Source organism: Pangasianodon hypophthalmus, chromosome 17 (assembly GCF_027358585.1).
Source record: "Pangasianodon hypophthalmus isolate fPanHyp1 chromosome 17, fPanHyp1.pri, whole genome shotgun sequence".
In the NCBI taxonomy this organism is placed as follows: domain Eukaryota; kingdom Metazoa; phylum Chordata; class Actinopteri; order Siluriformes; family Pangasiidae; genus Pangasianodon; species Pangasianodon hypophthalmus.
In genome coordinates this window covers 17,772,971-17,800,685 of record NC_069726.1, presented here as the reverse complement: position 1 = coordinate 17,800,685, position 27,715 = coordinate 17,772,971, and the positions used below count along the sequence as shown (strand labels likewise).

At 37.9% G+C, this 27,715-nt stretch overlaps 1 protein-coding gene across 1 annotated transcript in view; it reads right to left on the bottom strand.

Annotated features, from left to right (window-relative positions):
- Nucleotides 1–666: 666 nt before the first annotated feature.
- LOC113544058 (ephrin type-A receptor 5) overlaps nt 667–27,715 on the bottom strand; it is a 56,977-nt gene continuing 29,928 nt past the window's right edge. The window contains exons 6-17 of the mRNA XM_026942673.3: nt 19,261–19,385; nt 17,542–17,701; nt 16,905–17,007; nt 13,651–13,718; nt 12,882–13,007; nt 12,303–12,488; nt 11,888–11,949; nt 10,555–10,764; nt 9,754–9,903; nt 6,198–6,391; nt 5,112–5,267; nt 667–3,651 (exon numbers count right to left, since the gene is read on the bottom strand). Of these exons, the coding sequence (XP_026798474.1) occupies nt 3,546–3,651; nt 5,112–5,267; nt 6,198–6,391; nt 9,754–9,903; nt 10,555–10,764; nt 11,888–11,949; nt 12,303–12,488; nt 12,882–13,007; nt 13,651–13,718; nt 16,905–17,007; nt 17,542–17,701; nt 19,261–19,385 (1,646 nt within the window). The 3' untranslated portion in view covers nt 667–3,545. The remainder of the gene's footprint in view (nt 3,652–5,111; nt 5,268–6,197; nt 6,392–9,753; nt 9,904–10,554; nt 10,765–11,887; nt 11,950–12,302; nt 12,489–12,881; nt 13,008–13,650; nt 13,719–16,904; nt 17,008–17,541; nt 17,702–19,260; nt 19,386–27,715) is intronic.

The window sequence follows — 27,715 nt, the reverse complement described above, 5'->3', positions numbered from 1 at the left end:
TGCTTTGTGGATAGAAATGCATACTCCTGACCTAAGACTTACTAATAAAGCAGGGCAAAAGTTTTGTAGGACCAAAAAGTGGAATGTTCCTGACTAGCCAAATCAATCACCTGACCCGATCCCTACTGAGCTACGTTTCACTAACTCCAGAAAAGACTGAAGGTAGAAATACTCCAAAAAGGCCAGGAACTTAAATCAACTGTACTACAGACCAGGAAAAAACATAACCATGGAAACTCACAGAGTCTGGTGAGGATTATGGGTCACAGACTTGGGCTTTCATCAACTAGCATGGATTCCCAACCAACTAAAAAGAAATGCATGATGATGTTTAAAAAAAATTCAACAACATATGGTTGTCTGTAATCATAAAAGAGAAATAAGAGAATAATAAGAGAAAGAGGATAAAGAAATAAGAGACTAAGAGAAATTGAAAAAGAGAAATAAGACTGCCCAGAAACAATAAACACATTTGTGAGGTGGTCTGGGAAAACCCATCAGTCGTTCTGGCTGAATTCTGGGATTTTTTTTTTTTTTTTTGACCAAAATTAATTTATATATATATATATATATATATATATATATATATATATATATATATATATATATATATATATATATGTATAGTGCAAAATGTCAACATTTCACCAGGTAGAAGGTCCCCTGTCACCCCCAAATTCTGTTTCAAACACATTTTGCAGTGTGGAGAGAAATGTAAAGTCACGTAAATAAATGAACAGTTCTGTCCACTCCACTCTGTTATTGCGTTGCAGAGTGCTGTTTTTGAGTGTTATTTCCTCTGGAGCAAATTTGAAAATCTAAGTCTAAACTAGTCCGAACTATGTCTAAAAAATGTCCAAACTAACGTAAGTGCAGCATTTTACTGTCGCAGAATATAAAAGAAAGACTTAGGCCAATCAGATTTTCTTTTGAATTTATTAGAAAAAAATATAAAATTTAATATATTACACTACAAAAGACATTTACACAAACAAAACACACAATAAGAGGGAGTAGACAAATAATCACAACAGCAACACAACATTTTTTTTTCTGTGCTTGTAACAATTCTGATCCTAAAATATTTGTGGCTTATGACAGGCTAAAACATATTTATGTTGAGAAAACGCGTTTGCGGAAACCTCACCTCAATATCATGCACCTTATATCATTTCTGTTCCTTCTGAATGTCTGTTTCTCTCCTAGATGCCAGGGTTAATAAGGAAAGTCTCATGGTGGTCTGTAAACCTTCATTTTTGTTTGAGTCACATGATCAGTGATCAGATGGTACAATCTGTCTCGCTTTCCTGCAATTAAAAAGGCTCACAAAAAGTGTTTTGTTAATGGTATGAAGTAATACTCATCCACATTGATATCTTGCCTATAATCTTATAAAACTAAATCTGTAAAGTTTATGCATATTTTATAATCTGACTTGATCTTTCAGGTTGGTAGATGCCTATAGTATGCATGTATCTTAATCCCCTGCAGTGTGCATGCTATGTTATCCTTAAGGAGAAAAATAATTCTTGTTCTTCTTTCAGGAAAACTGTGTTAAAATTGCATCTTTCGTGATTTTACTGTGCTTTAATGTCTAATTAGAACTATGCAAACGTTAGATCTAGGAACAAAACCAGTCCAAATATACGGAAATTAAAGGTCATTTTAAAAATAGAGGACCGCTCAATTTGTTCTTGGCCCTTTTGTAATCAAACTAGTTGTAATTTGAGTAATAAAAAATACAACTTAAATAAAAACACTGAGCAGAACGTGCTGCTGTTTAAAGAGTGGATGTTCAATACAAATGAAGCATCAGTAGAGAGGTTATCTAAGGTGCTCACAAAAGAAAATAAAAAAAAGAATAGCAGACTTCACATAATAGTTTGTAGCACATTATTGTATTTGTATAAATCCTCTATAGTGTGTGCTGATATTCAGTTCTCCTTCACATCCCTCTTAACAATCTTTTCAAAAACTTCAACAGTTAAGCTCCATGTATAATATTAAATAACACATTACTCATAATAGCATATGAAAAATTATCTTACAAGTGATTCTGATGTCTTTCAGTTGTGCGGCACTGCATAGCGCACTAAAATGGTTTGTTCTGTCATGTTAGTTTTGGAAAAATGTGTTATATAAACATAAACTGAGAAACTCTTTTGTTTAAACTGATGGTATTCAACCCAGCACATTCAGTTAGCCTAGAAAATGGTTTATACCAACTGCTAAATAAATGGAAGCACTTAGAAACTAGGTGGAAGATTAAATAAATAATGGCAGTGTGCTTGCAGAGTCTCGGCACTGTTTATAATACAAGCTAAACTTCTCACTAAGCTGTTTGAACCTGCATGATCCTCTTTCCTCAACTGACCAGTGTGCTCAATGCACAAAGCACTTGTAACAGTAAACATAACCTCATTAATCTATGATGCTCATGTGATGCTTTGGTTTGACTACAGTTTCCTCTAGGAAGATTTTATAATGACCATAAATTAGAAAAATCATGAGCGGCCATAGCAGAACTGTTTAGCTGTACTGACATTCAGGGAAAATACTGATTTCAATAACTCGTGTTCATAAAGATACTTAGAGCTAGTGTTTTTTTTTCTGTATATTTGTATTTGTAACGAACTGCAGACAAACAGTAGTAAAATGATATGCTAGGAAAGTTTGGGTAGAATTAAATAAATAGAAATCAATAGCACAAAGCCACTTGTAGAATTCACACATCAAGTGTAAAATGACCTGCTGTTACTGAAAAGCACTATAAACATTTCTCATTTCTATGTCAACATCTTATTACTAATGTTTTCCAGCTAAAAGTATATGAACCCCACATGGACTTGGATGAATTGCTTTAGCTAACTGTACACTATTTACACATACGACTTTACCGCAACTAGAGCCAAATGTTTTTGAAGCCTGATACTTTTTTATGTATTTCCCCCTGGATTAAGACACATACTGTGCAAATGGAAACTGTACATACCCAACCATTTCTTCTTCCACGTCCAAAAAGAAATTAAATCAGCATCAAGCTTGAAATCTAATATTGCTTTGTAATACACAGCCACTTCTTTCTTCACCGATTGATATTGTTTAAGTCTTACTGCATGACCTTTCCTCCGAGTGAACATGTGGTATAACATCTGTTGATGTAGGTAGACTGGAGATTTTGTGGATTTCTGGAGGTAATAATATTGTTGCATGAGGTTTTGAAAAAGTGCTATACATTCAGCCCAGAGACTCCCACCAGCCGTTCAGTGGTCCCACCTGGAAATGTGCCACACTTTTCCAAATGTTTCATTGCCAACACATCTGACTTGGTCCTGTCAAAGCTGTCAGGAGGCTGACGAGCTGTGCATAAACACACACCCACAAACAACTCTCTGTCCAGCCATCGAGCCAACCCTCATTTTGTTCCTCAGGAATATTGAGTCATTTCCCTTTAAGAGTTTAATAGTCCCATATTCAATAAATAAGTGTCCCTGGTGAAAAAGTGCTAGGCTACTACTGTAGGTCGGGCAGCTCTAAGAGCTGCCTCAGACAGGAATAGTGGCATTCGTCATCTGGACTCGCATCTCCTGGATGCTGTTGAGGATCTTTTTCTGGTGCCCAGCCAGAGTGACTCCAACCCTCCTCACATCTCTGTAAAACAATCAGTAGTATAATTAAACACCTCCACAGTGGTAAAAAACATCAGCTGCTATTAAGCAAGGAACAGGGTGTGCTGTTACAGGTGTGATGTGGCCTGTAACAAAGCTAAGCTATTCTTACTCCTCTGAAGATGATTATTTTCCTATAACAGAAGTGTTTTATTTATCTTGTACCATAGCAATTTGCCAGTGCTATTTTTTTAGCATTTATTTAAGAATGTTATACATTTTATCTGTTGATAGTTACAGTTAATGTTACAGAACATCCCCAAAACAAGTCAGTTCTTGTTTTCACTTACATTAAAACAGCTATAAACAGTTGCTCCCTCGCCAGCCTCTTTTTTCTCTCTCTTTTGAAATTAATAAGACAAAAAAAATTGCAGCTTGTCATGTTACAGACAAACCGTAAATCCCTCCATCCTTACAGTTTAGTAAAGTTACAGTTTTACCTCTGACTGTTACAAAGCGCTCACACTGAAGCCTCCTTTCAAAAATGCTAAATAAAAATATCCTCACAGAAAACTTCACCATATCAATGATGACACAATATAATGTTTTTTAATCCGTTTATGTGGAGCATCTGCCATAGAAGTCTATGTAATTTGTTACTATAGAAAAGATAATGTATTAAAACAAGCTATTATTATAAATCTTGCAGCAGGCACCACTGTCAGAACTTCTGTTATAGAAACTCAACACGTTCCCACCAATCAGAACTAAGAATTCAACAACTAAGGTATAAATTATTTTTTTTTAAATAATATATGAAATAATTATTAATATCACTACAAATTCAAGATATTTAACTATATTTTATATTTGAACTATATTTTAGCATTTGTATTTAAATGACCTTATTTTAAATACACTAACATTTGAAAATCTAACCCAGGAATAGATATACATGAATCAAGAAATGTTTATTATTAAATGGTTAGTGACTTGAGAAAATAATCTTTATCACTGTAATTAGGCACTTGTTGCACACCATATATTTCTGTTTTACAGTTAATACTAAAACTGTCTGAGCCTTTTATCTCTAGGCTTAATGGTTTTACCATCCATTAACAAGTGTGTCTGCCTTTAGTAAAGCACTCTCTTAGATTACCATTAGAATCTGGTCCTTATTTAATTGCTGTATTGTATCATTTGTTTGTATGGTCTATGGGAATAATAATGATTAACGTGTAGTAAAACTAAACCTGTCAGTGTAGAAGTTCAGCCTATATTCACAATTTTTTTTATAATCTTGATGGAATTGAGCAAATAAATGACAGTGAAGAAAAGTCACTTGTCATGTTTTACAAAATATTTGCCTCCGACTGCAGATGCGAAATTGTGCAATTAAGAGCCCAAATTAAATCAAAATCCTGCCACAATTAAATGGCTTTAATGCACATCAGATGATACCCACAACCCCACTGGCAGGAAATGACAACAGGGGGGACTTACTCTAAGGTCATCTGAGTGACTACGTCCAGTGAAGTGTATCCACTTTCCATGAAAAGCTCGGTGTATCGACCCATTTTTATGGCATCTAACCATTCCCCAACAGAGCTGAACGCACAAAGCTCTGCACTGCCATGCTCCACTAATAAATTGGACACCCTGTGGGAAAGACAAATGGACTGTTGTACAAATGGATGCATAAATCTAACATTAGTATGCTATATGAAGACTGTACAAAAAAGATGAACACAAGCCTAAGTGGATGTTTCTTGTGCATGCATGGAGTGCCTGAATTATGCAAATAATAAAAATAGTTGTAAAGTTAGTACAGAGGTTTAATTGAATTATTCTTTCAGAAAATTAATTTTTTAACTGCAATGTAATATATAAACAACACATTAATAATGCTCAGTTTACTATTGGACTTTGGTGATATAGACTATTATATATTTTTATATTATTATGTTTTTTTGTGAAAATAAGTGCATCTATTACCATAACTGCAAAAGAGCTCAATTGAAAGATTATATTTAGAACCCACAAAATAAATCCCCTCACTCAAAATCAATCTTATTAAATGTAACATAATTCCATAAGACAATTACAGAAAATAGATTCCAGCATGTTAAAAAAAAAGTACAGAGTGATTCGCAATGCAGAAAATATATTTGATACCATGTAATCACCATAATTGGAAGTCATTTGTACGCTGTCACTTCCACTTAACTCGGCATTAAATCATGAAGTACCAGCGCTTATTTGTTTCAAGTGTCATTAAATCTTGATTTTCTGTGTCAGCCATGTAACAAAAGCTGTTAATGCTGCATTATTAGCATTTTGCAGACATGACACGGTTTTTGTGCTCGCAGTCGCAATGACAAAATACCATAATTAGCATTTACTTTAAAGAGAGCTAGGCCTGTGCTTATACAATAAACAAAACAGGGATGAAAGGCACACAGAGACAGAGAAACAGAGATGAGAAGCAACCTGAGAGAATGGAACAGATTTTTGAATAAGAGAGCACACAATATGCCAGAAACTACTGAAGTGAATAAACGCAGTGTAAGCAAGGTGTTGCTTTGGTACCTGTTGGAGGGATTGACAAGGCTTTTCAGGCTGCTTGGGTTGCGTATGAGCTTGTCCAGGAGGCTCACTATCTCATCAAACTTGGGCCGGCTGTTCCTGTCCTTCTGCCAGCAGTCCATCATGAGGTGGTAGAGAGCTGTGGGGCAGTCCATAGGGCCTGGCAGCCTGTAGCTCTCCTCTACGGCCTTTATCACCTGATATATACAGACAAATACTTTACACACCATGCACCATACTAACACCACACTAATGTGTTTTTTTCATCCATTCATAATATTTTTATTCAATCCTGCTTATGTTAAACTGTTAGAGTAAACCAGCAAGCTGTTTTTGGCCTTTACATGTATTCATATGAATTGAAATGAATAGAATATAATCCAAGCATATATGACATTCAGGAAGGATAGCGAGGCCAATAACTAAACAAGGTAGTTGGATCAAGTGCTAATACAAAGCAAATGAAAACTACAGATAATGGTTATAATGACAAATAATACTCATAATAGCAACTGCAATGTATTCTGGTTTACATTAAATGAAAAAATGTTCACATGGCAAAAGACAACTTTTCACAAATATACACACTTAGAAGGAAAGGTGTTTTGTTTCCAAGCACTCTTGGAAAATCTGAGTCGTCATATATTTTGTAGAGAAAATGAAGTGAGAAAAGTCTGGTTTTACTCTTAGTACCAGACCACCAGATAGACCACCAACAAGGTGCTAGTGCTGGTCCAATCTCAAACTGCTCTGAGCTTTCGTCCCACAAAAGAGAGTGTTCCCCTCATCAGGCAAAAGAAGCTGCTCAGGGGGTAGGCCTAAATAGTCAGGACATGAAAGCCGTAATGACATACTATTTACTATAGTAGTATGCTATTTTGGGATGTAGTGCAAATATTCCCCACATAATAATCTGATGCCATAAGGATATTACAAAAGTGTTGCAAGAATATGTAAAAGATCAAAACAACTTACATTCAACAACAGAGTTTCTTTTTAGCCATCAGCCACGAATGAAATGCACAAATCAGGTATGATATAGGTTTGAATTTCTAATTACACAGAAACACTGCAAACACAACTAGTTAGCTACCAGCCAGTTATCATTATCTGTTTAGCCAAAAAAGTTCTCAAATAGTAGATACGAATTCCACAATGATAATAAATCAGATGACCCCATTCCCATCTGTTTTTCAGTCTATCATGCTCTTACTCTTTCTCTTCCATGATTGGCCGCCTGTTAAGGTGTACTCTGACTTCTTTCATACCTAAAGTTGGGATGTGATTATGTTTGACATCTGAGCTGGCGTATGATGAAGGCGTGCAAATGTCCCGCCCATGACACAGCGCTGATTGTGAATTACTATTACAGGATTGTCACAATGACTCAGAGAAGCTCTGAATTTTTTTTTTTCAGATTATTTATTTTGTCCCCTGATTTGATAATCTTTTTTTTTTTTTTTTAACAGCAAAAAAAAAAAAAAATCAGCATGTGCACTGTAGCTTTAACAATATATTTCAAAAATGGCAGTGTGGACTTGCAGATTGTGCCTATAATTATAGTCTCAACACACAAGAGCAAAAATGGCAGTTGAATTATTTAAGTGGTTAGATGAAAAACAATGTTTTTTTTTCAATCTACAAAGATTTTCACCTAATGCACGAAACAAATCTTATATTGATTACACACAGTTAGATTGAGAGGTCTGCTGACATGTTCTATGTTTATTTAAGGTTCAGAAGCCTGCAAGCAGCTAAGATCTGACTACTGCACTGGGCGAGAAGCCAACCTCTCATCTCTCTCTTACCCTCTAACAAAATTCTCTCACTATGCTGGCAAAAAGAGAAAGCCAAAACAAGAGCAGCTCAGAAACCAATCCCCGGCAGCAATGTCTAGCAGAAAAAGAAAAAGTAGAGAGCAAGAGCAAGTGTGAGAAAGACAGAGAGAGACATTGGGAGAGAAGAAGAGACAGGGTGGGAGCAAGGGAGAGTGAGTTGAGTACAGCAGAGAGAGAGATAGAGAGATCTGAGGCAGCTCTCATGAAGGCCTTAAATAAAACATCAAATAACTTTCTCTTTCCCAAGCGTGTGAAACAGATTAATGATGGAGAGGAGAAGAGGATCTGAGGCGCGAATGAAGTTGTCACTGGCAGGCTGGGAGGGGGGAAAAAGGTCAGTTCTGCTTGACAACAACATGACTTGAAATTGCACCTCCTTTTGGGACCTTCTCTGAAAAATTCTGCATTGTGTCCTCCTTTTTAATGCTGCTCACACATACACACACAGACATTATACTTCTAACATGACATGAACATCCATATAACAGAGAATAAAGGAAACAGAGCTTGTGTAGCACATCTGCAGCATTCAATTATGTGACTGATAAAAAATAGAATTAATTAGTAGACTAATTAAAAACTGTCCCCCATCAACCACTTTGTGACTTAACCATGTTTTATGCAGCTTCATACTGTTTTTCGCAGAAGCATTAAAAATGGATCTTTACTTCCAACAGATTTGAAACTCTCACACCTCAAGCAAAGTTCACTGAGTTCACTGCAGTCAGAACTCCAGCCTGATTCTGACTACATTTCCAGCGATCCCCTGCATCCCTGTACTGTTCATAGACTGGCAGCCTTTGACTTGCCCACTGGGTGTTCGACTATTGAATATCACACCCCCTTTAACCACTCTCCATTGTTATCAATGCAACTCCCATCCCCACTAACCATGCTCAATAATGTCAGCTGAGCCCACCATTTGACTGCTATGCACACAGGACCCCATTTTTCAGCCTCCCTGTGGCAGACCACATCTCAAATGCTATTCACACACACAGTTAATATGGCTCGGGAAGACAATTACGACATCTCCATGGTGGATGAATAATTGGTAGTCAGTTCTCACCAAAGACTTGGCACAGAATACATCATACACTAAGATGTCCTGCATGCATCTAAAAAGGAGTAGGTTTGGTATGTTTTTAACCAAAATACACCAATTAACTTGTCTACGTTCACTGCAAATTATTTGAATAATTGGGAAGCTACCAATTTCCATGTTGTTGTTATTGTGGCAATGTTGAGGTGTGTATCCGTGCAGGAATACATACAAGTGTGTGAAAAAAGTCAAAGCATATGTCGAGATTAAATAAAAAAACTTTAGTTATACTCCATATAACCTCTCTTAGACCTGATTCCAGAAAAGGGATGCTTTTAACAAACAGAAGTTTGAAAAATATTATAATTAATTCCTAAAGCAAACCATTTGCATCCTGAACAAATGCATATTATGAGACTGCAGCAAGATTATACAACAAGGAGAACAGCTTTACACAGCAAGACTCAATAAATTTATAGAAATGCTGTTTAATATCTGGCCTTCCAGTAGAAGTCTAGAATGTCAAAATGTTCATTTCTTATGACATTTCATTATTTATGTTTACACGATGGAAATATTTCATTTGAATACAATGTGCTTTTATGTGTAATTGCCTATTTAAAGGGATAAACTGTTTATGTTATGACAGATTTATAGAACACCTAGGTAATAAACTTACATCTTGATTGCTCATCTCCCAGTAGGGTCTTTCACCGTATGACATCACCTCCCACATGACGATTCCATAGCTCCAGACGTCGCTGGCTGACGTGAACTTCCTGTAAGAGATAGCCTCCGGTGCTGTCCATCTGATGGGAATCTTCCCTCCCTAGACGGCATGAGAAACATTCATGAGAAACATTCCTTGTCAAATAGTCTTTATGAATATTTCTCACTTTCTATTCACAGCTGGGAAAATTAGCGTGTCAAGTGGGTAAATATGGTAATAGGAAGAATGCGGCACATGGACGTCTGCCATTCTGAAGCTCTCAGAACCTATTAGTCAAGTACATCTCAATTTGCTGCTCCATAGTCTGTTCGCACACAAACAATCATACACATACTACTGTGACATGCCAAGGTGGAAAAGGGAAATAATAATCAGCCAAATTACAGCTGCTGACACTGAGCTACTAATTATCTCTCTTTCAAAGCCAGCATCATTCAGTTCTGTGTTTATTAATGGCAAATTCAGACTGGAGCTTAAAGCTCTGCTGTAGACCTGAGCTGCACTCAGTACAATCACAACAAAGACAAACATTCACCTAATAGTATTATGTCCTCCTACCATTTGTTGTAATTCTGTCAGAGAAATGGTGAGCTCTAGTTCAATACACAGTACTGACAGAAAGAGGAAAAGCGAGCAGTATTGAGCAGGAGTGTGCTAGAGTCTGTTCTGCTCTGACATAAATGGATGTGGAGTGTTGGTTAATGGCAGAGAGGTCAGCCGGTTAGCGGGATAGTGCAAGTCAGCACGTACGCGGGTGGTGTAGGCCGCCTCCGGGTCGTCTTCTAGCACTCGAGACAGGCCGAAGTCGGACACCTTACACACCAGGTTGCTGTTGACCAAGATGTTGCGGGCGGCCAGGTCGCGGTGCACATAGCCCATGTCAGAGAGGTAGCGCATGCCCGAGGCAATGCCACGCAGCATGCCAACCAGCTGGATCACTGTGAACTGCCCGTCATTCTTCTGCAGGGTGAGACATGAGGAGATTTGACATGTAAGAGGGAGATACAAAAAAGAAAAGAAAAAAAACTTGTACGATCAGAGACACCAAGCCAATTTGCACAAAATGTTTCTGATGCATTTTCAGTTGTCTCACTGAAAAGAGGCACTTATATTTTAACCAAATCTTAGCACTTTTAACCAAATTTTCACAGAGCTAAAAACTTTATGATCATTGTAGCCATATGTGAGAGATAGCGAGATAGCAACACAAAATAGCATTCTGGTGCATTGGCCTTGGTGCAATATGTTGTTGCTGTTCTTTTCTCGGCTGCTCCCGTTAGGGGTCGTCACAGTGGATCATTGGGCCGCATGTTTGAGTTGGCACAGGTTTTACGCCGGATGCCCTTCCTGACGCGACCCTCACATTTTATCAGGGCTTGGGACCGTCACTGAGAGTACACAGTGACTGGGTTGGCCTTGGTGCAATATATTGGTGCAAAAACTTAGACAATCAACAAATGATGGATGTTTTAAAATTTATTTGGGTTTACATGACATACATTGTGTATTACTGAGCCCACTAGAAGTAAAAACAAAGTGAGCCAATAAGCATAATCTCACAGGCTCATTGAATTGGCCATTGTAATGACAGCAACAGCTGCTTAAAGCATTTATATTCACACATGCCACAATCATGATTATAGTTTTCTATTAAAAAAATTATGATACAAAGTAATCATATTGCCAAGTGTCTCAATTTTGTATGAATTGAACAATTTGTATGAATGCTCGTATGAATAAACACCCACTATGAACGCTCATGGCGTGTTCATTTATAAATCTCTGGAAGTTTGATCATAGCAGAGACATTATTACAGACACCACATGAGAACCTGGTTTTTAGAAAGCGGATCTGTTCAGCCATGAACTGTTAGACATAAGATTTTTAATGGTGTTGGTGTCAAAACCAGGTTTATCAAAAAGTGGTTGGGACACAACACCAGTATAAACCTATAATGCCTATAATAAGCTATCTCATAACACTATAGTCATACAATACAAACATGAACATAATAAAATAAATGCAGAAAATGCAGCCTCATTGTAAAAAGTATTTATAATGAATGGAAAGAGAAACACACACCTTTAAAAAGGTGTCAAGAGATCCATTCTCCATGTACTCTGTAATGATCATCACTGGCTTGCCTTAAGGGAGTAGAAACAATAAAGCATACACATTACTTTTAGCATAATGGATGAAAGACTCATTTTATTGTAGAAAATAGTAAAAAAAAAAAAAGCTCAACACATCATTTTGATAAAACAAAATTAATTTTAAAGAATACTCTAAAACTGTTCAACCTAGTCTTTATCTACTACATCTGTAAATAAACACAAGTGCAATTGCTTCTTTTAAAAATAAGACAACTTTTCCACAATACACTTTTCATACAGTACAGTAGTAGATAAAACTATATTTAAAAAATCAGATATAGAGGGCTCATTATTAATCTTTATAGCATTATAGGATTTATACAAATATATACAAATACACTTACTTTTAGTGACCACGCCCTCCAGGTGGATGATGTTAGGGTGATCAAACTGGCCCATGATGCTGGCCTCGGCCAAGAAGTCTCGTCTCTGCTTTTCAGTGTATCCTGCTTTCAGTGTTTTAATAGCCACCACAATCTCTCTTTTCCCTGGCAGTCTCAGTGGTCCACTACACACCTCTCCAAACTCACCTGCCAAACAGGATACAGTCAACAGCGATAACACCAAGACAGAGAGGGACAGATGAAGATGCCTTATCAAGTTAACATGCATTTACCCTTTGAAAGAGAATGTGGAAGATATACAGCAAGTCTGTGTCAGCGCCAAACCATTTGAGTTCTCATATGTCTACTTTACACCACTGAGTTATGTTCAGAATATTTTTATTGCAAGTTTTGGCTTGAGCTCTATATCAAGTTTATGTATATCCTTGACTTTATGGTACAATAAACCAAAAGCATCATTCTGTTTATTGTATACAAAAAATGATGTGAAATCTCAGAGCAGCCTTCCATTTTCCAGTCACTCAATCTGCAGTTTAATTCGACTTCGCTTTTAGAGCCTTGCTGTTTTTTCTCACTCACCAGCTCCTATCACACGCTCTATCGTAATGCAAGAGACATCAATCTCTTTAGCAAACTCGTGGACAGCTTGGTTGGGATCTTCGTAGGTGTGAGGATCAATATATGTACGCACTCCAGGGAATTTGACTAAGAGGAAAGTGAAATAGAGAGAAAAAAGGAAAGAAGAATGTAACATATGCTTTTCACTTTATAGCTTTTTCTGAACAGAGGTTATGTAAAACAGCATGACGGAATGGAGATCTGCTAAAGCTGGGTATAACACAAGATCTCAATACTAAATCTTACACGCATACTAAATCTTGGAGGGTTTGTGTTTCATTCTTTTTTTTTTTTTTGGCACATTCAAGAGAACTATTATGTTAAAATCTACTTTGAATTACCAGTGATCATGATAGTTGTAGTCTAATCAGACTTTGGAGAGACACTCTGTCTTCACTGTCTTCACAGTTATAAGATAAATTTTTAAAATCTCAAAGTTCAGCAATATTTTAATTTGTATTTACATCATTTCTAGACACAGTGCATGTTTATTACATGCCTTTTTCACATGTGCTTGAATGGGTTTTAATTGAAATAACCTAATTTCCTCTACATGTAAGGAAATATGGTTTGGTGATGGAGATTTGCTGTCATAACAACGAACAAGCAAAAAACAAAAAAAGCTTCTTCAAGAAGAGCTGTCATTAATTCAATTTGCACTACTGATTGGTATAAAACAACATGACCAGGTTCTTAGATGGTCTTTATGTGCTTTTCTGTGGTGACTTACTGTGGCCATTGTGGAAGTGCATCTTCTCCTCATCGGGATCCTGCTTTGCTTTACTGTAGCCACAGCGTCTGGCAAAGAGAACAACATTCACAGCTGAGAATGGTGGTCAAATATACAGAGACATGCCCTGCTTGTAAAATCTTATAATCACTATCTCTAGCTCTTCCATCTGCCCCACTCCTTTTTCTCTTTGGATGCAGAGCTGCTAATTGAATCTGCTCTGACAGGTATAAGAGGGACTAGTGGACAGAGAGACAGGTGATGGACAGAGACAACAGATAGACCGTTAATGGCTTTATCTGAGTTTCAGCACATGTGCGCACACACACACACACACACACACACACACACACACACACACACACACACACTCTGCTAGGTTTTTCTCTCAGTGATGCAGTGTATAAGTGTGTGTGTTTGGGAGGCTTCCTGGCATAACACTTGGGCATGTGTGCAGCACACAGCAATGTTTCAGTGTCATGACACTGACAGCTCATGGTGAGTTACACAAGAGATGACCCCTGAAAGTACAGCAGACCACTGAACTGCTACTGGCTGCCTCTCAGTGACGTACATACCTGCACAAATAAAATTTAATGGCACACATGCAGCATGAACAAACAGGATTACATTTTTTTTTTATTTTATGGGAAACAACTTTAAAAAACTTTATGGTCTTTTTAACAGCACAATCCTATTTTTTTTTTAACTTTTTGACATCAATCATTTAAAATTAAAATCATTTCAATAGCACAACACAAATTTTACCACTAAGTCTTTTTTCATCTTGTTATTACTAGAAGAAAAAAAAAACATCCACAAGCATTTTTTGCTAGTAACTAATAGTAAAGCATCCAATTTCAGCTGGATAGCCAAGAAGCCAATGCTAATTGAAGCACTTCTCCCATGTCAAAGAATAGTGTCATTTCACAGTTTCTCATGTTGGTGGGAAATGAACTAGAATAACCTGGAACCAGAACCACTGGTTCTCATTTCTTTCAGTTCTTTTTTCTTTTTAAAGTGTGAAGCAAAAAACACCTACTAATTTGCTGCTAGCACACAAACCTGCTTTACCACCACTGCTTTCCTATTTCAAAGCAAAAGGAGCTTTTGTTTCCTCTTTTTGAGCTAGACAGATTAGTGTAGTGTTGTTGATTGTTCTCTGATGGGTGCTTTGCTGAAGAAAGTACCTTCTGTAATCCTACATGATTTATTCAGCTCTGACCCCAGGTAGGAGCACACAGACTGCTGAGTTGAGTGTGGCTGGTGACTATCTGAGTAGTACACTTAACCTTTAGCCTCCTTTACAAAATCCCTATACCTAACCACCACATCTAATTGGACCAGTGATGATGCACACTTTGACCATCAGGCTTCAATATTTTGTACGAGAGGCGCAAAAGAAAAGCATTCGTCCTATCATTGGGAAATTGCGAGGGTGACACTATCCAATCACAGGTGTCTGTGAGCTCTTGTATGCTTTCCTCTGAGTGTGTTCTGCTGCGATGTGGTGTAGTACAACTAGCAGTTCTATAGGATGCAGTGGCTGGCTTTACATGTCTCAGAGGAAGCACACACTAGCTCCCATCCTCCCCTGTTGATAGCTGTGTGACAGTGTCTTATGAATTCTGATGCAATGTCACAGTTTGATCTTACTAATTACGTTTAAAGATTCTGCTTCTCTGAGCAATGCCTCATGCTCGAATGCTAGGTGACTTCATAGACATGCTAATGTAAACAGAGCTGATAGCCCCAGAAAATGAAAGTTTTATTTTTCCACAAGAGAAGGCACAGTAAATAATTACACAGAAAAGTGTGATATCAGTATTCCACTGACAGGCTGAATGTGTCACTGATTCCTCCCAGGCCGTCTGACTGCTCATGTTCAGCTGTAACGGTCTCACAAATGCAATATAGCTCATTCATGAGGCCAAAAAAGGCTATTAACTACTCTGATAGATTCCTGCACCAGTGTGGGCTTCCAAGTTATACCTTAGAGATTAAAGGTCAGTCGAGTGTCAAGGCTGGGGCGAAAATGATACAATGATACAGCTCAGGAGTAATTGCTTCAACGTACTCTGTCCTTGAGGTGTTACACAGCACCTGCTTAAACAATCAGGGCTGCCTCTCGTGAAGTGGTGTGAAGGATTGTTAGAAATTCTGCCTACTGCTAGTGTGTGTTTTTGTGGTCCTCCCCCAGTGGCTGGCGTAAATCTTGCCAAGGACTTGACAGCATCGAATTAAGGGCTGCAGCGCAGTTCAAGGGCGGAGGGCCAAGAAAAAGGACAATGATTGCAAGAGAAAGGCAAGCAGCCTTCCAGTCAGATCGCAGTTCTGGACAAGCCCTCAAGAGGGAAATTCCTTTGTTTTATTTTGTGACATAATAGGTATTTTTAATAATAAAACCTGTGATAAACATGTCTGATAAAAACATCTCAGGCATGATAAATTCAACTAAATTCCTTTTCCACCTCTCTCAAACCTGTTATTTACAGATCTACATCTGACTTATGAAAGTAGTTACCAAGACAGTATGTGTTTTGAATACTGAATCCCATTTCTGATCAGCATATCACTTCTCTGTGTTCTAAGACACATGGGTGAATGTTAGTATCTCCTCTGAACACATTGTGCCTGAGATGCAAAGTGGGACAGCATGTCTGAAACAGGATATTGTCGCATTGCCACTTCCTGCTCAGCTATTGTGACAAAGCCACCACTGGGATATATGTATTTACCACCACAAAGCTGGATATAATGAACAGAAGCAGGGACGTAGACATGCAAGTAAAATATCTTATATGCTGCAGCTTGAATGCTTACTATGTAGCCATGCCATGAATTAGTTGATTAAAATATATGTGTTAAATAAGCAGTACAGCATATGCTAATTATAAGTGACAGGTTTAATCATAATAAAATGAAATGCAAAAAAAAACACTTAAATATATGTCATCACTTAATAATATTACCACGTTACATACATCGGTGTAATACTTCGATGCATATTATGAGTAACAGCACAAATTTACTGTACCAGCCCATTAGAACAATGAGACATTAATTAGTGTTTAAAGAACAGTAGATGAGAGTATAATACAATATTATATTAATGTGATTTATACCACAGCACTTTTGTATCAACTGTTGTTGATTAATTATTTATAGTTTTCTATCTATGTTAATAGTTTTCTATGAAAAAACCTGTATAATGGTATATCAAGCTGAGCGATAAAAATCAGTCACGTTCTCACCTGCCACTGAGCAGAAAGCCGGTGATCAGCGCCAGCAGGATGATGCCCAGTGTAACAGCCACAGCAATGACGGGCACACGGCCCTGATCTCTGGAGGCGGACACTACAGAGAAGCGAGAGCTATGAGCCATGCATATTTTTTTTTATGTATTTATGTATGTATCATCACTGATACCTGAGTCTGCCAGCATTGGTCTCTTTAGACTCAAACCAATCTGCACTAGCTTAAGGAGATGTTTTCCAAGTAAACAAACAAGCACTTCTGTAAGTCACTCTAGATAAGAGCATCTACCACATGTAGTAAATATAAATGTAAATGAGGAGGGGCACAAACTCATAGTCACAACTGTTGTCAGCTTGACACCTGTCACCTCCAACTCTACATTTAGTTCTAACCATCTGAAGAGTGTCCCAGAAGGAATATGGCCAAAACAATCAGTGGCCAATACATTTTAAATATTAACTGATTTTATTTCATGTTATTTTTTAATTACTTTAATTAGCCAAATGGTGTATGAACAGACTACATACTCTAATCATTCAGCATTAGTTTCATTTATATGACTATTTTGTGACTGATCTAATGTTTAGTGAATGAATGTGGCACAACAGTGCTTGATTTAGTACTGTGACTTACAGTAAGGACTGGTTTCGAACTCAAAGCGTCGACTGAAACCTCCGTAGCCTGCTGAGGTGCGAGCTCTGATCTGAAAAATGTATGCTGAGGACGGCTTCAGCCCATCCACCACAACCTCTGTGTCCTTTGACTTGATGATGGTGTAACTGGTCTCCTGATCCTTCGGGACACAAAGCAAAATGAGAAGGAAGCATTGTTACCAATGATGTAGAAAATTACATAAAGAGAGTAAAATAAATGCTGGTGGGATAAATAAAGAAGGAAAGTTGCATTCTGATGTCCCATGTGAGGCAGTGTCCGTGAATGGGTAAGTGTGTCTATGGTGTGGGATCACTTTCATGCTGCTCGGATGCATGGTGGTAGAGCTTTGTGGTGATGACTCTATCCATTAGGGGAAGGGGCACTTTTCTTTTAAAAGTGCCTCATATCAGTGTTTCCCAGACCAGACCACTGCACTGAGGTCATGCAGGAGGCTGAACCACTTTAAGCACAATTGTCTCTTTAAATGGCCTGAACAGTGGAGCCGGTCAAAGCCACGATGTGAGCAGCAATCTGAGCCACGCATCAATGCCAGGTCTGGTTTCAGCCTTTTTGTGAGCTTTGTCGCCAAAGGGAGACCTGTTTCCACTGCTCGCCATGCTGCCTGTCACATCACTGCACTGAAAACACTTTCACTTAACCTCAGGTTTTAGGACAAAAACTAAAACAAGTTTTAGTATGTGCATGTAATGTAGAGGTCCAAATGACTTCTGGATTTCTGGACTTTTCATTTCAATGGAAATCTCAAATAGCAGGCTTTGTCAGCTGATGGACTATGATACAAATGTTAATCCAGCAAAGTATTTCAGTGGACCAAGCAAACCAAGCAGTCAAAAAAAACTGTAGCACAACTGATCATATTTGGAAAATCTGGCTGTAGCTCACCAACTTCTTTTTTCTAAACATGAACCAGCTCAGCTCATTGAGAAAGTGATGAGTTTTCTGGCTTTCATAGATTTACTCTCTCTTGTCTAATTAGTGAAGTGACAACATGACTTGTAAAAAAAGCAGACGAAAATAGATTGGAGAGTAATGTATGTGCTGATTCTCAAATTCAAAACAGATGAGATGGATCTCATGTGTCTCTGTGTCTTATTTGTTCTGAGTCCATGGCACTAGTGAATACATGCAATGTGAATTGCCACTGAAAAAAAAAATCACTTTAAATTGATGTGTCTTATTTAGAGCCATGAACTAATTACGAATGGTTAAAAATTAAAAGGTGACTTCTTGTCGTCATTCAGTCATATTATTTGCTTATCCGGACTTTTGTAAGCAAGCAATGCTATGTATTTATACCTTCACATCCTGATATATAGTGATATTCAAATTCAGACTCAAATTGTCAAAAACAGTATGAGCAGAATAAGTCAAATTTAGACTTTTCCAACACACACTTAGACCTTACTTTACAATGAAAAATCCAAACTCACCCATGTTAACAATCTAGACATAAGAGAGGTTACCAAACCAAGAGCAAACCAAGGTTTAGCAAACCAAGAGGTTACAGCTAAAACACATATTTATCTTCCACATCCATCTCATACCATTACAACTAAATCTGTCTTCCGCTATGCATTTCTTACCAATGCCGACATACCAACACAGCAATGAACCATATTCAGCTTATTTATATCAGCCCTCTTTCTCGAATGGAGTGTGTTGTGCTCCTGTAATCACCTTCTCAAAATACTTGATCTCGTACTCCAGGATGATGCCGTTGGGTCTGTCTGGTTCCTGCCATGACACGGCAATGCTGTTCTTCGCCGTCTTTCCTCTCTTTACTACAGTGATGGGAGATGGAGCTGAACAGAAAAAAATAAGGGTTTTGTTTTTGTTGACTCCTCAGTCTAGGTGTAAAATACTCTTGATGCAATGCAAAGGTGTGATGCAATTTTGAGTAACTGCATAGAAAGTCATATGATGGTACAGATTTACAAGGTTCAAGGGGAGCTTTACACTTTTTAACAGTTTGTAATCATAGTGTGTGTGTGTATATAGATAGATAGATAGATAGATAGATACTCACCATCCATTTTAATAGGAATACCTTTTCTGCTCACCATGGATGTAAAGAGTGATTATATGAGTGACTGTATGAGTTACTATATCCTTTCTGGCAGCTCAAATCAATCTGGCAATTTTCCTCTGACCTCTCTTAGCAACAAGAATATCACATTTTTCCCCATTCTGACGTTTAATGTGAACATTAATTGAACTGATTTTATGCATTGTGCTGCTGCCACATAATTTGCTGATTGGATAATTGCATAAATAAGCAGGTGTACAGGTGTTCCTATTAAAATGGATGATATATATATATATATATATATATATATATATATATACATACATACATAGAGAGAGAGACATTTAATATCACTTCACAGGGTTCATATCATTTATTGTCATCTTTATTATCCTTAAAAATTCTTTATCCTTGAAATAATAAATAAAACATCTACAACTGCATTCTGGCATTTGATATATGATTTAGATCTACAGTGTTTTTCATTTTTAACAGAAAAATTATGTGTTGAATAAATTATGTTGTCAAACTTTTGAACATTTGTGCATGATAAGATTGTATTATATAGCCAAGAGGCAAAACCTACTTTTCATTCATGCTTTCACAAAGAACAATAAAGCGCATGTTGTAAAATATTCAGAACATGAGCGGTAAAGACAATTAGATGAGGTGCTTTAACACGCACTTTTGTTTCAGCTGCTTGATGAGAAATGAATTCAGTGTTGAAAATGGCTTTGGGAGATGACATGGTCTGACACTGTTTACACACTCCATTTACTGCGTATTAAAACAATCCTGCATCCGGTTACAATCTGTCTTCAGTCACAAACTTCCCATTACTGTCCACACACTGCATCAACATTAACAAGCATGAAATTGTTTTATAGAGCATGCCACGAATACAAGTGTCCATAAAGTAATTCAATCACCCTCCATTATCTTACCTGTAACCATCCATTGTGTTTATGCAGTGTTTTAACTTTTGGTTTTTTTTTGTGTGTGTGTTTCATGTATACAGCCTCAACTGCAAATTTCTGTATGCATATTGCACTCTATAGGTCCTTGCACACCTATTAGTCTATTTGGTTTGATTTGGGTTCAATCTGCACATAATTACACAAACCAAAAATTTTTAAAAATGGCTGAGGAGCTTGTAGGACTGAAAACGTACTTATAAACTCTTTCTTTCATTGAATCGAAACACAGAAACAGAAAAGGGTTAACAGTACTTTGCAAGTGTGTGTAGAATTCACAAAAATCATCTGAACATGGAGAACACTCAGCCAGTGGTAAATAAATGATTAGATAATTATAGAAATAACTAGTTTAAAACATTTTGCATGTCACATATGACAGCGAGACAGTGAGCTTGACTGTAAACAGACCAAAGACAAGGGGATAATTGTGAGTTTTTGTTTTTGCCTATAGTGAAACAGTTTGCTAACAAAAGCACTTAAGCCCTCAAGGAAAGAAACAAAAAGACAGTGCTGCTCTCTCCAAAGCTCCCTCTCTGCTTACCAGGGTTCTCTTTTTGTTCATCTGTCCAAATTTACAAAACACAACGCATTTCACCAGCCCTACAGCTCTGTCCTTTTGTTTAGTTTGTACATTGTGGGTCAGTGTACACAGCCAGTGATATTGTAGCAAGTGTAAATATCTTGAATATGGGCAAATGTATTATTCAGAATTTTTTTAGATGTGTTTATTGGCAGATCATTTAATTTTTTTCTTGAAATAATTTAGAATAAAGAAAAATCATAGGACAAGACTATTTCAAGCTTAGAATTAGTAAAAAAAAATTTCCAGAAAAAGATTTAACAATCATATATTTGGTTTACTGTAATTTTATAATAGGAGATACTAGGTAAATTCGACTATACTGACTATATATAAGCTATTTTCATTTGCTAAGCTTGCACCCCCAAAAAATGCTACAACCCAAAATACAAGGCAGGTTTGATTCACTTCCTGCACTTGGGTCAATTCAGGGTCAAATCACTTTCAAACTGCAATTAGTTGAGACCAAAACCACCTCACTAAGACAATCTCGGACTCTGCTCAAAAGAACCATATAGAGGGGAAAACGCAGCAGGATTCAATTCAAACAGACTAAACACTGCATATGTAAAAGTGAAGGGAAGAAGAGATCTACCATTTGCAATTGCAATTAATATATTCTATATTCTCAGTGCTCTCATTTTTCTGTTTAACAAAATCCTGTAGCGTGTCTTCCACACACAAGCCTACTGCCACCTATCTACCCACAAAAAACAGAAATGTGAGCCAGATGTGTATTCAAGAACAGAAGTGTCAGACTGTAGCCGTGAGATAAGGATTATTTAAGCATGTTCAAATGATCCCAGAGGTGCCGATATAGTAGCCCGGTTGCACCAAGGCAGCATTTAGAGCTCAATAGGGTTCAGTGATAGGGGGAGCAAAGAAAAGTCTTCTCGCCTCTTGAAAACAAAGAGTAACCGTATCCCTCCTTTCACCCAGACAAAACTATAATCATTCCTATCTTAAAAGCCTGAAACGGAATACTTGGCAACCCGATCTGCAGGCTGGCAGGCAAAGAGCTGCTTTGTGGAGGGTGGCTGGGCTACTTAAACAGTCTGGCAGCCTGCTAAATGGTTGACTTTCAGTCGGGCAGGAGACACAGCTCCTTTGAGTTATTGATTCACAGTAAGCTTTAAGGCTTTCCAGGGGAATTTTGATCTATATTTCTGATGACAGAATGACAGGAAACAAAAACAGCTGCATATGAGTTGGGGTCAATCCAAAGAAGAATATACACATAAAATGGGGGATATCATTTTAATATTAATGAATTATTCAGAAAATTATATAACATCTTTATAAATGTCAATACTGTGTAATAATTTATTAAAAAAAATTGTGCTACCTAGAAAGAAATGTGGTTCTGATTAACTGATTAGGTGCATTTGATATAGTACCCTTCATGATGGAAAATAAACAGATTCATCAAATCAAATATCATAAATAATTCAAAAGTTATGGAACTAATCCAGCAAATTTTGGTGTATAAAGTGAACTCAAATAAATCAAGTGCAAACAAAATCCCTGTGCGCTCAGCATGGCAGCATCTCCTAGCCTCTCTCATTAGCAGATGGAACACGTCCGTACTAGAGGAAGTGTGGCAGAGAAAGTGTGATGGTGCTCTGATTAATAGCTCCGATTGGGAAGTGTTGCCATTCTGTAGTGCGTGAATCTGTTAACACTGCACCGTTGCCAGCGAAGGAGCTGCTAACGCCAAGCAGCGAAGCATGTCACTGATTCCACACTTAGATGTACACCTAGATGTGTTAACTTTCCTATTTTCAGTAAGAGAGATCACACGATTACACGCTAGCAGCGACTTCGATTAATCACTCTTATCTAACATGCATCATGCTGCGTGTAAGCGCCATTAGGAGACTTTGCTGCTCTTTGGTGGCACAAGACTGACGGCAGGCAATATTGGTTTTTTTAACCAAGCTCTTTCAGGCAGACACTTGCATGTAATTTAATTGAAGCTAGCATGCTGGGTGTGCAGTTTTAGTGTGAGCAGGAAAGGTCACTGTTTCCAATCTGACCTGGTCTCAGTGCCAGGACGAAGCTCTCAGCAGGGCACGTGTTTGTAAACAAGTATTGCTGGGGGGAGTCCTGCTGAGAGGCAAGATGAAAAACCTCTGGCAGGGCTGAGTGGCCCGCTGGCCAAAACCACCGCTGAGGTATGACTCCTGCCAACAGGCTCCCATGCCAATGGAGGCACGGCAGGGAGAACATGGGTCTTCTTAAAAATCATGCAATGCTGCATGAGGAAACAGAGGTTCCACCGCTGACAAAATGCTTATTGTTCCTCTGATGCACTTAACAAATCATATCAGATATCAGACAGAGGACATATTAAAACAAAGGTTAAAAAAGATCCACCCTTGGATATCCAATGTGGATATCAATGTGTATAATCAATATGTGAACTTATAAAATAAATTGTGCCCAAGGCTTATTTTAAATTAAATTCTAAGTTGAGCTGACTTTTTCAGTTTAACCTTCTTTTATCAACAAGTTAGTGCATTTTCACAAAGGGTTATCACTTACCCACAATGTTGTTCTTTCAACTTGAGCTACAAATTGGGAAGAAAACACTGATGCCTTCATGTTCATCTTTGCTTATCACAAGCTAGCCAGCTAACCGTTGTGAGTGATGTATATTTTCCTCCTCAAAACAGGGAACTGTATAGTCGATGTTATAGATTTAACAAGCTATCAAGCTAACAAGCAACAAGTGCTACTTTGTTTACTGCTGATGCTATGAGCAGCCATTTTAACCTGGCATCACTTGCTGAACTTGGAGTCGACTGGACCATTCGGAGCTCCTGAATGTGAATTACACATTGAGAGGCTCTTTCATTGGTTTTTCCTTGTCGGTGGTTGGAAATTACGAGTTACAATTTTTAGTCAAATACAGCAACAGTGGCTCCAGTGGGAATTCATCTCTACCTAACAAGAGCGATGCAGCAGCTCTTTAGTCCTTTAGTGTACCCAGGTTTCGCATATCATCTGTACACTCTGCTCAAATGGATCAGCTTCCAAAGCTTCAACTTCAGTACTAATGCCATCTTCAACTCTATCATCCTCTTCATCTCACAGATCACTAACTAGACGAATTGTGTTAGTCCCGTAAATCTGAGCAACTGTGTCGTATACAGGTGCATTACTTTCTGGAAACGTTTGTTGTCTCCACTACTTCTATGCTGGATTAATATGACACAGGAATAGTGAAACTACAGCACATACCAACAAATCAGCAGCGTCAGCTTCAAACCTAGTTAATGTTTTCCAAGGTGGAGTTTTTTTCCTTTAATGGTAGAAAAACAGTGTCAGAAACACTAATAACGTGTAAAAATATGCCCACATAAAAATTAAGAAAAAAAGCGCATTTTATTATTGTATAACTGTCTAAACAAATAAACAAAGTTCTCATTCAAAAAAGTTTTTATCTGTAAGCCTTTGCCACAATGGCCTGAGCATTTATCATGTGGCGGAAACGTTTAGAAGTGACTTATTTAAATCACTCATTGGGTCACCATCTGTTAAGCTCCAACTGCTGATAACACATAGCCATGCACTGGTGACGAATGGAGCAAAACGTAAAATCTCTCAACAGCGTCCCAAAACCAACTCACTGGGAGTAATTAGGAATATTGAGTGTGGCAAGTCTTTGCAGGCAGATATGTCAATTACTCGCTGTGAATGGGCAAATATTAAAAGCTCACAGAATAGCTCTGCAAATGCCACCACTTATGTGCCTGTCGACGTTCATTGGGGAAATACGAGCACACTTCAGAGGCACATGAAAGACTAAAGCGCTAATCACTTGCACCTGCGTGCTATTCAGTTTGTTTTGAAATCTAGTTCACTTGAAATCAGCGAACATTTGATCAATCTACACAAACTGCCCTAGTTATGAAAATCTCAAAGCAGAAACTGTGAAAAACAGATTTCTTCCTCCTCTTTATAGAGCAGGCTTGGAGGCTGTGCTTCGTTTGCCAGTGTGACGTTAATTCCGCACACACTGCTTGAGCTGAAGCTGTGTTGAAGCAGGCTGTCTTGGGCTGCTGAATCGTTCTTCTTGTCACCATTAATAGTGCTTTAAAGACCTTAAACCTTCTGTTGATCTCAGAGCACCTTAATGACTGAGGCAGATGTTGAAGCCAGTTATTCAGCGGAAAGCAGCATACATTGCTGTGCCATCCCTGTAAAATAAATTAGCACCTTGATATTGTTTTTTGTGTACTACTTAAGTGCATAGGTGGTGCGTTTGGTGACAGAGACATAGTAGCAGGGAAATAAGTGCAAATATTATGTTAAATATTTCACCCTAAATTAGACTGGAGCAGCGGCTCACAGGGGTTGTGCAAAAGGCCTGGGAGTTTACAGTAATGGATTACACAGAAGGGAAGGGGAAATAAATGGTTTGGCTCCGGCAGCACCTGTGCCACCTGCTCCTGAAGTGAAAAGAGAGTGGAAGCATGGAGCAGGACACAGTCACCACCACACAGAGGAATGCTTTAATAAGCTTGGACGAGCCTGGGTTGTTACAGAAGGAGCAGTGTTTGCTTTGATATCAATCTACAGAAAGATCCAATAATCATCTGACAAAAAAATAAATTAGAATTAGAGTTGTTACAGTGACTCCTTAAAAATTATGCAACCCATCTTGGCTCCTCCTCACCTCCATTTCTTGGCACAGCGAATGCGACTGCACTGAAAACTCTTCTTTTGTAAACACTAGGCTTGTGCGATATTTATTTTTCTCTGTTCACGATTCATCATAAAAAAATTGTCACAATTTAAGGAGAGTAAAGGACAGGAGTAATAATGTTACACGCTGTGCAGTCGGAAACTGCTGGCCAACAGTGGCAATTACAAAAACGCTGCTGCGCTGTGGATTTTAAGGTAATTCTGCAGTAACGCACAGTAAAGAGTAAAAAAATGTGGCTTTTGGAACCCATACTGTGTCTAATATTAGCTAAGTTGAACATACATTGATAGATTTTATTTCACATTAATGAACTCAAAACATTCTCTGTTTACAATGACAGAATGTGACTGTGCATGAGACTGGGGGTAGGTGGCGGGGCTTCCAAGCAGTTCCAGTGAATATCGGAGAGTTCAAAAACCTGCACAAATCATTCCAGATTCATATGCCGATTAGCTCATCTCTTGTTTTATTGGGGCGTGAGGAACTGCTCTTTTAAGGTATCTTTGAGTGATAACTCATACTAGTGTATTTGATCTTGAGCTCCTAAGCAAAATGCATAAAGGTTGGCAGGTCTAGAAATAAAATATAATATAATCGGAGTAATCATCACTGGATTTCATGGCAGTGAAATAGTGTGTAGAGATGATTAAATCTTTATATCGCACCAGCCTAGTAAACACATTACACTGCTAGATTTGCTGCCACTCCTGGCTTGTTCCAAACTTGACCATACATGAGAGCTATTAAACGCTCAGAAGAACACGCAATTGCTGCCCAGAACTAAAGGAAACAACTATCTATTTTTGAGTAAGCACACTGCCTATTTAGATTTTTTTATATATATAGAACAACAACGTGATAAATGCTGACAATGTAAGAGACTTTATAGAAAAATCATTCTCAAAAATATCTTACTAAGGACCACAAAAGATTTAAAGCAAGCAGTTTTCACATTTCCTGTAATGGAACACAGCACAGTGAATCCCAATATCATAGTGCTTTCCACTTTTCACACAACAAAGGTTTTAACAACACCCTACCAAACACGGTGCTTAGCCTAGAGCCAGCCAGTTCACATTAAACATGACTGCCACTTGATGCATCGACCCAAACAGATTATCCTGAGCGCCGCAGCACAAGGCAAGCAGGTGCTCAGTATTCTACATCAGTCTCCTCATAGACTATGTGAAATCCCTTATTTCAAGGCTGTCTTACCATGGCTGAGCCGCTTCATACACACACACACACACACACAGCAGCTGTGCAACAGGCTCCTTCTTCTCTGTCACCACGTGATGATCTTAATTACAGACCCTGGTTCAGATAAAGCAGATTACACATCAATGAGCCTTCATTACCTAAACAAATAGTCAGTGGCACACACTCTGACATGAGAGATGTACTCATCAAATACTCAGTATCATTATCGAAACTGATACAGGATTGTTATCAGATCACATTTTTAGAGATGGACAAGTCATGAATTCATTAGCTAGTCCACAGGGCAAGTAAAAGCTCCAATGTGTTGCCACGTTATGCTTGCCCAGGAGCCCAATTAACTAGGCTAAAAAGTGGCAACTAAACTAATTTAAATAAAAAGTCCTATGAGCTAATTATGTGCACATTAATACACCCTTTGGAAAATAAGTGAGTACTTGAATCAGTGAGAGGGGTGACTTTATGTAGCCATAGTCTCTCTTCTCATTCTCGTCACACATAAACACGTTATTTGAATTTGCTTAGCTTCTTTATTTTCAGCTGATGAGAGTGATTAAACACGAGGTACTGAGTGCTGTGCTAGCACTGGAGTAATGTAAATTTTGCTCAGTTTTGTCACT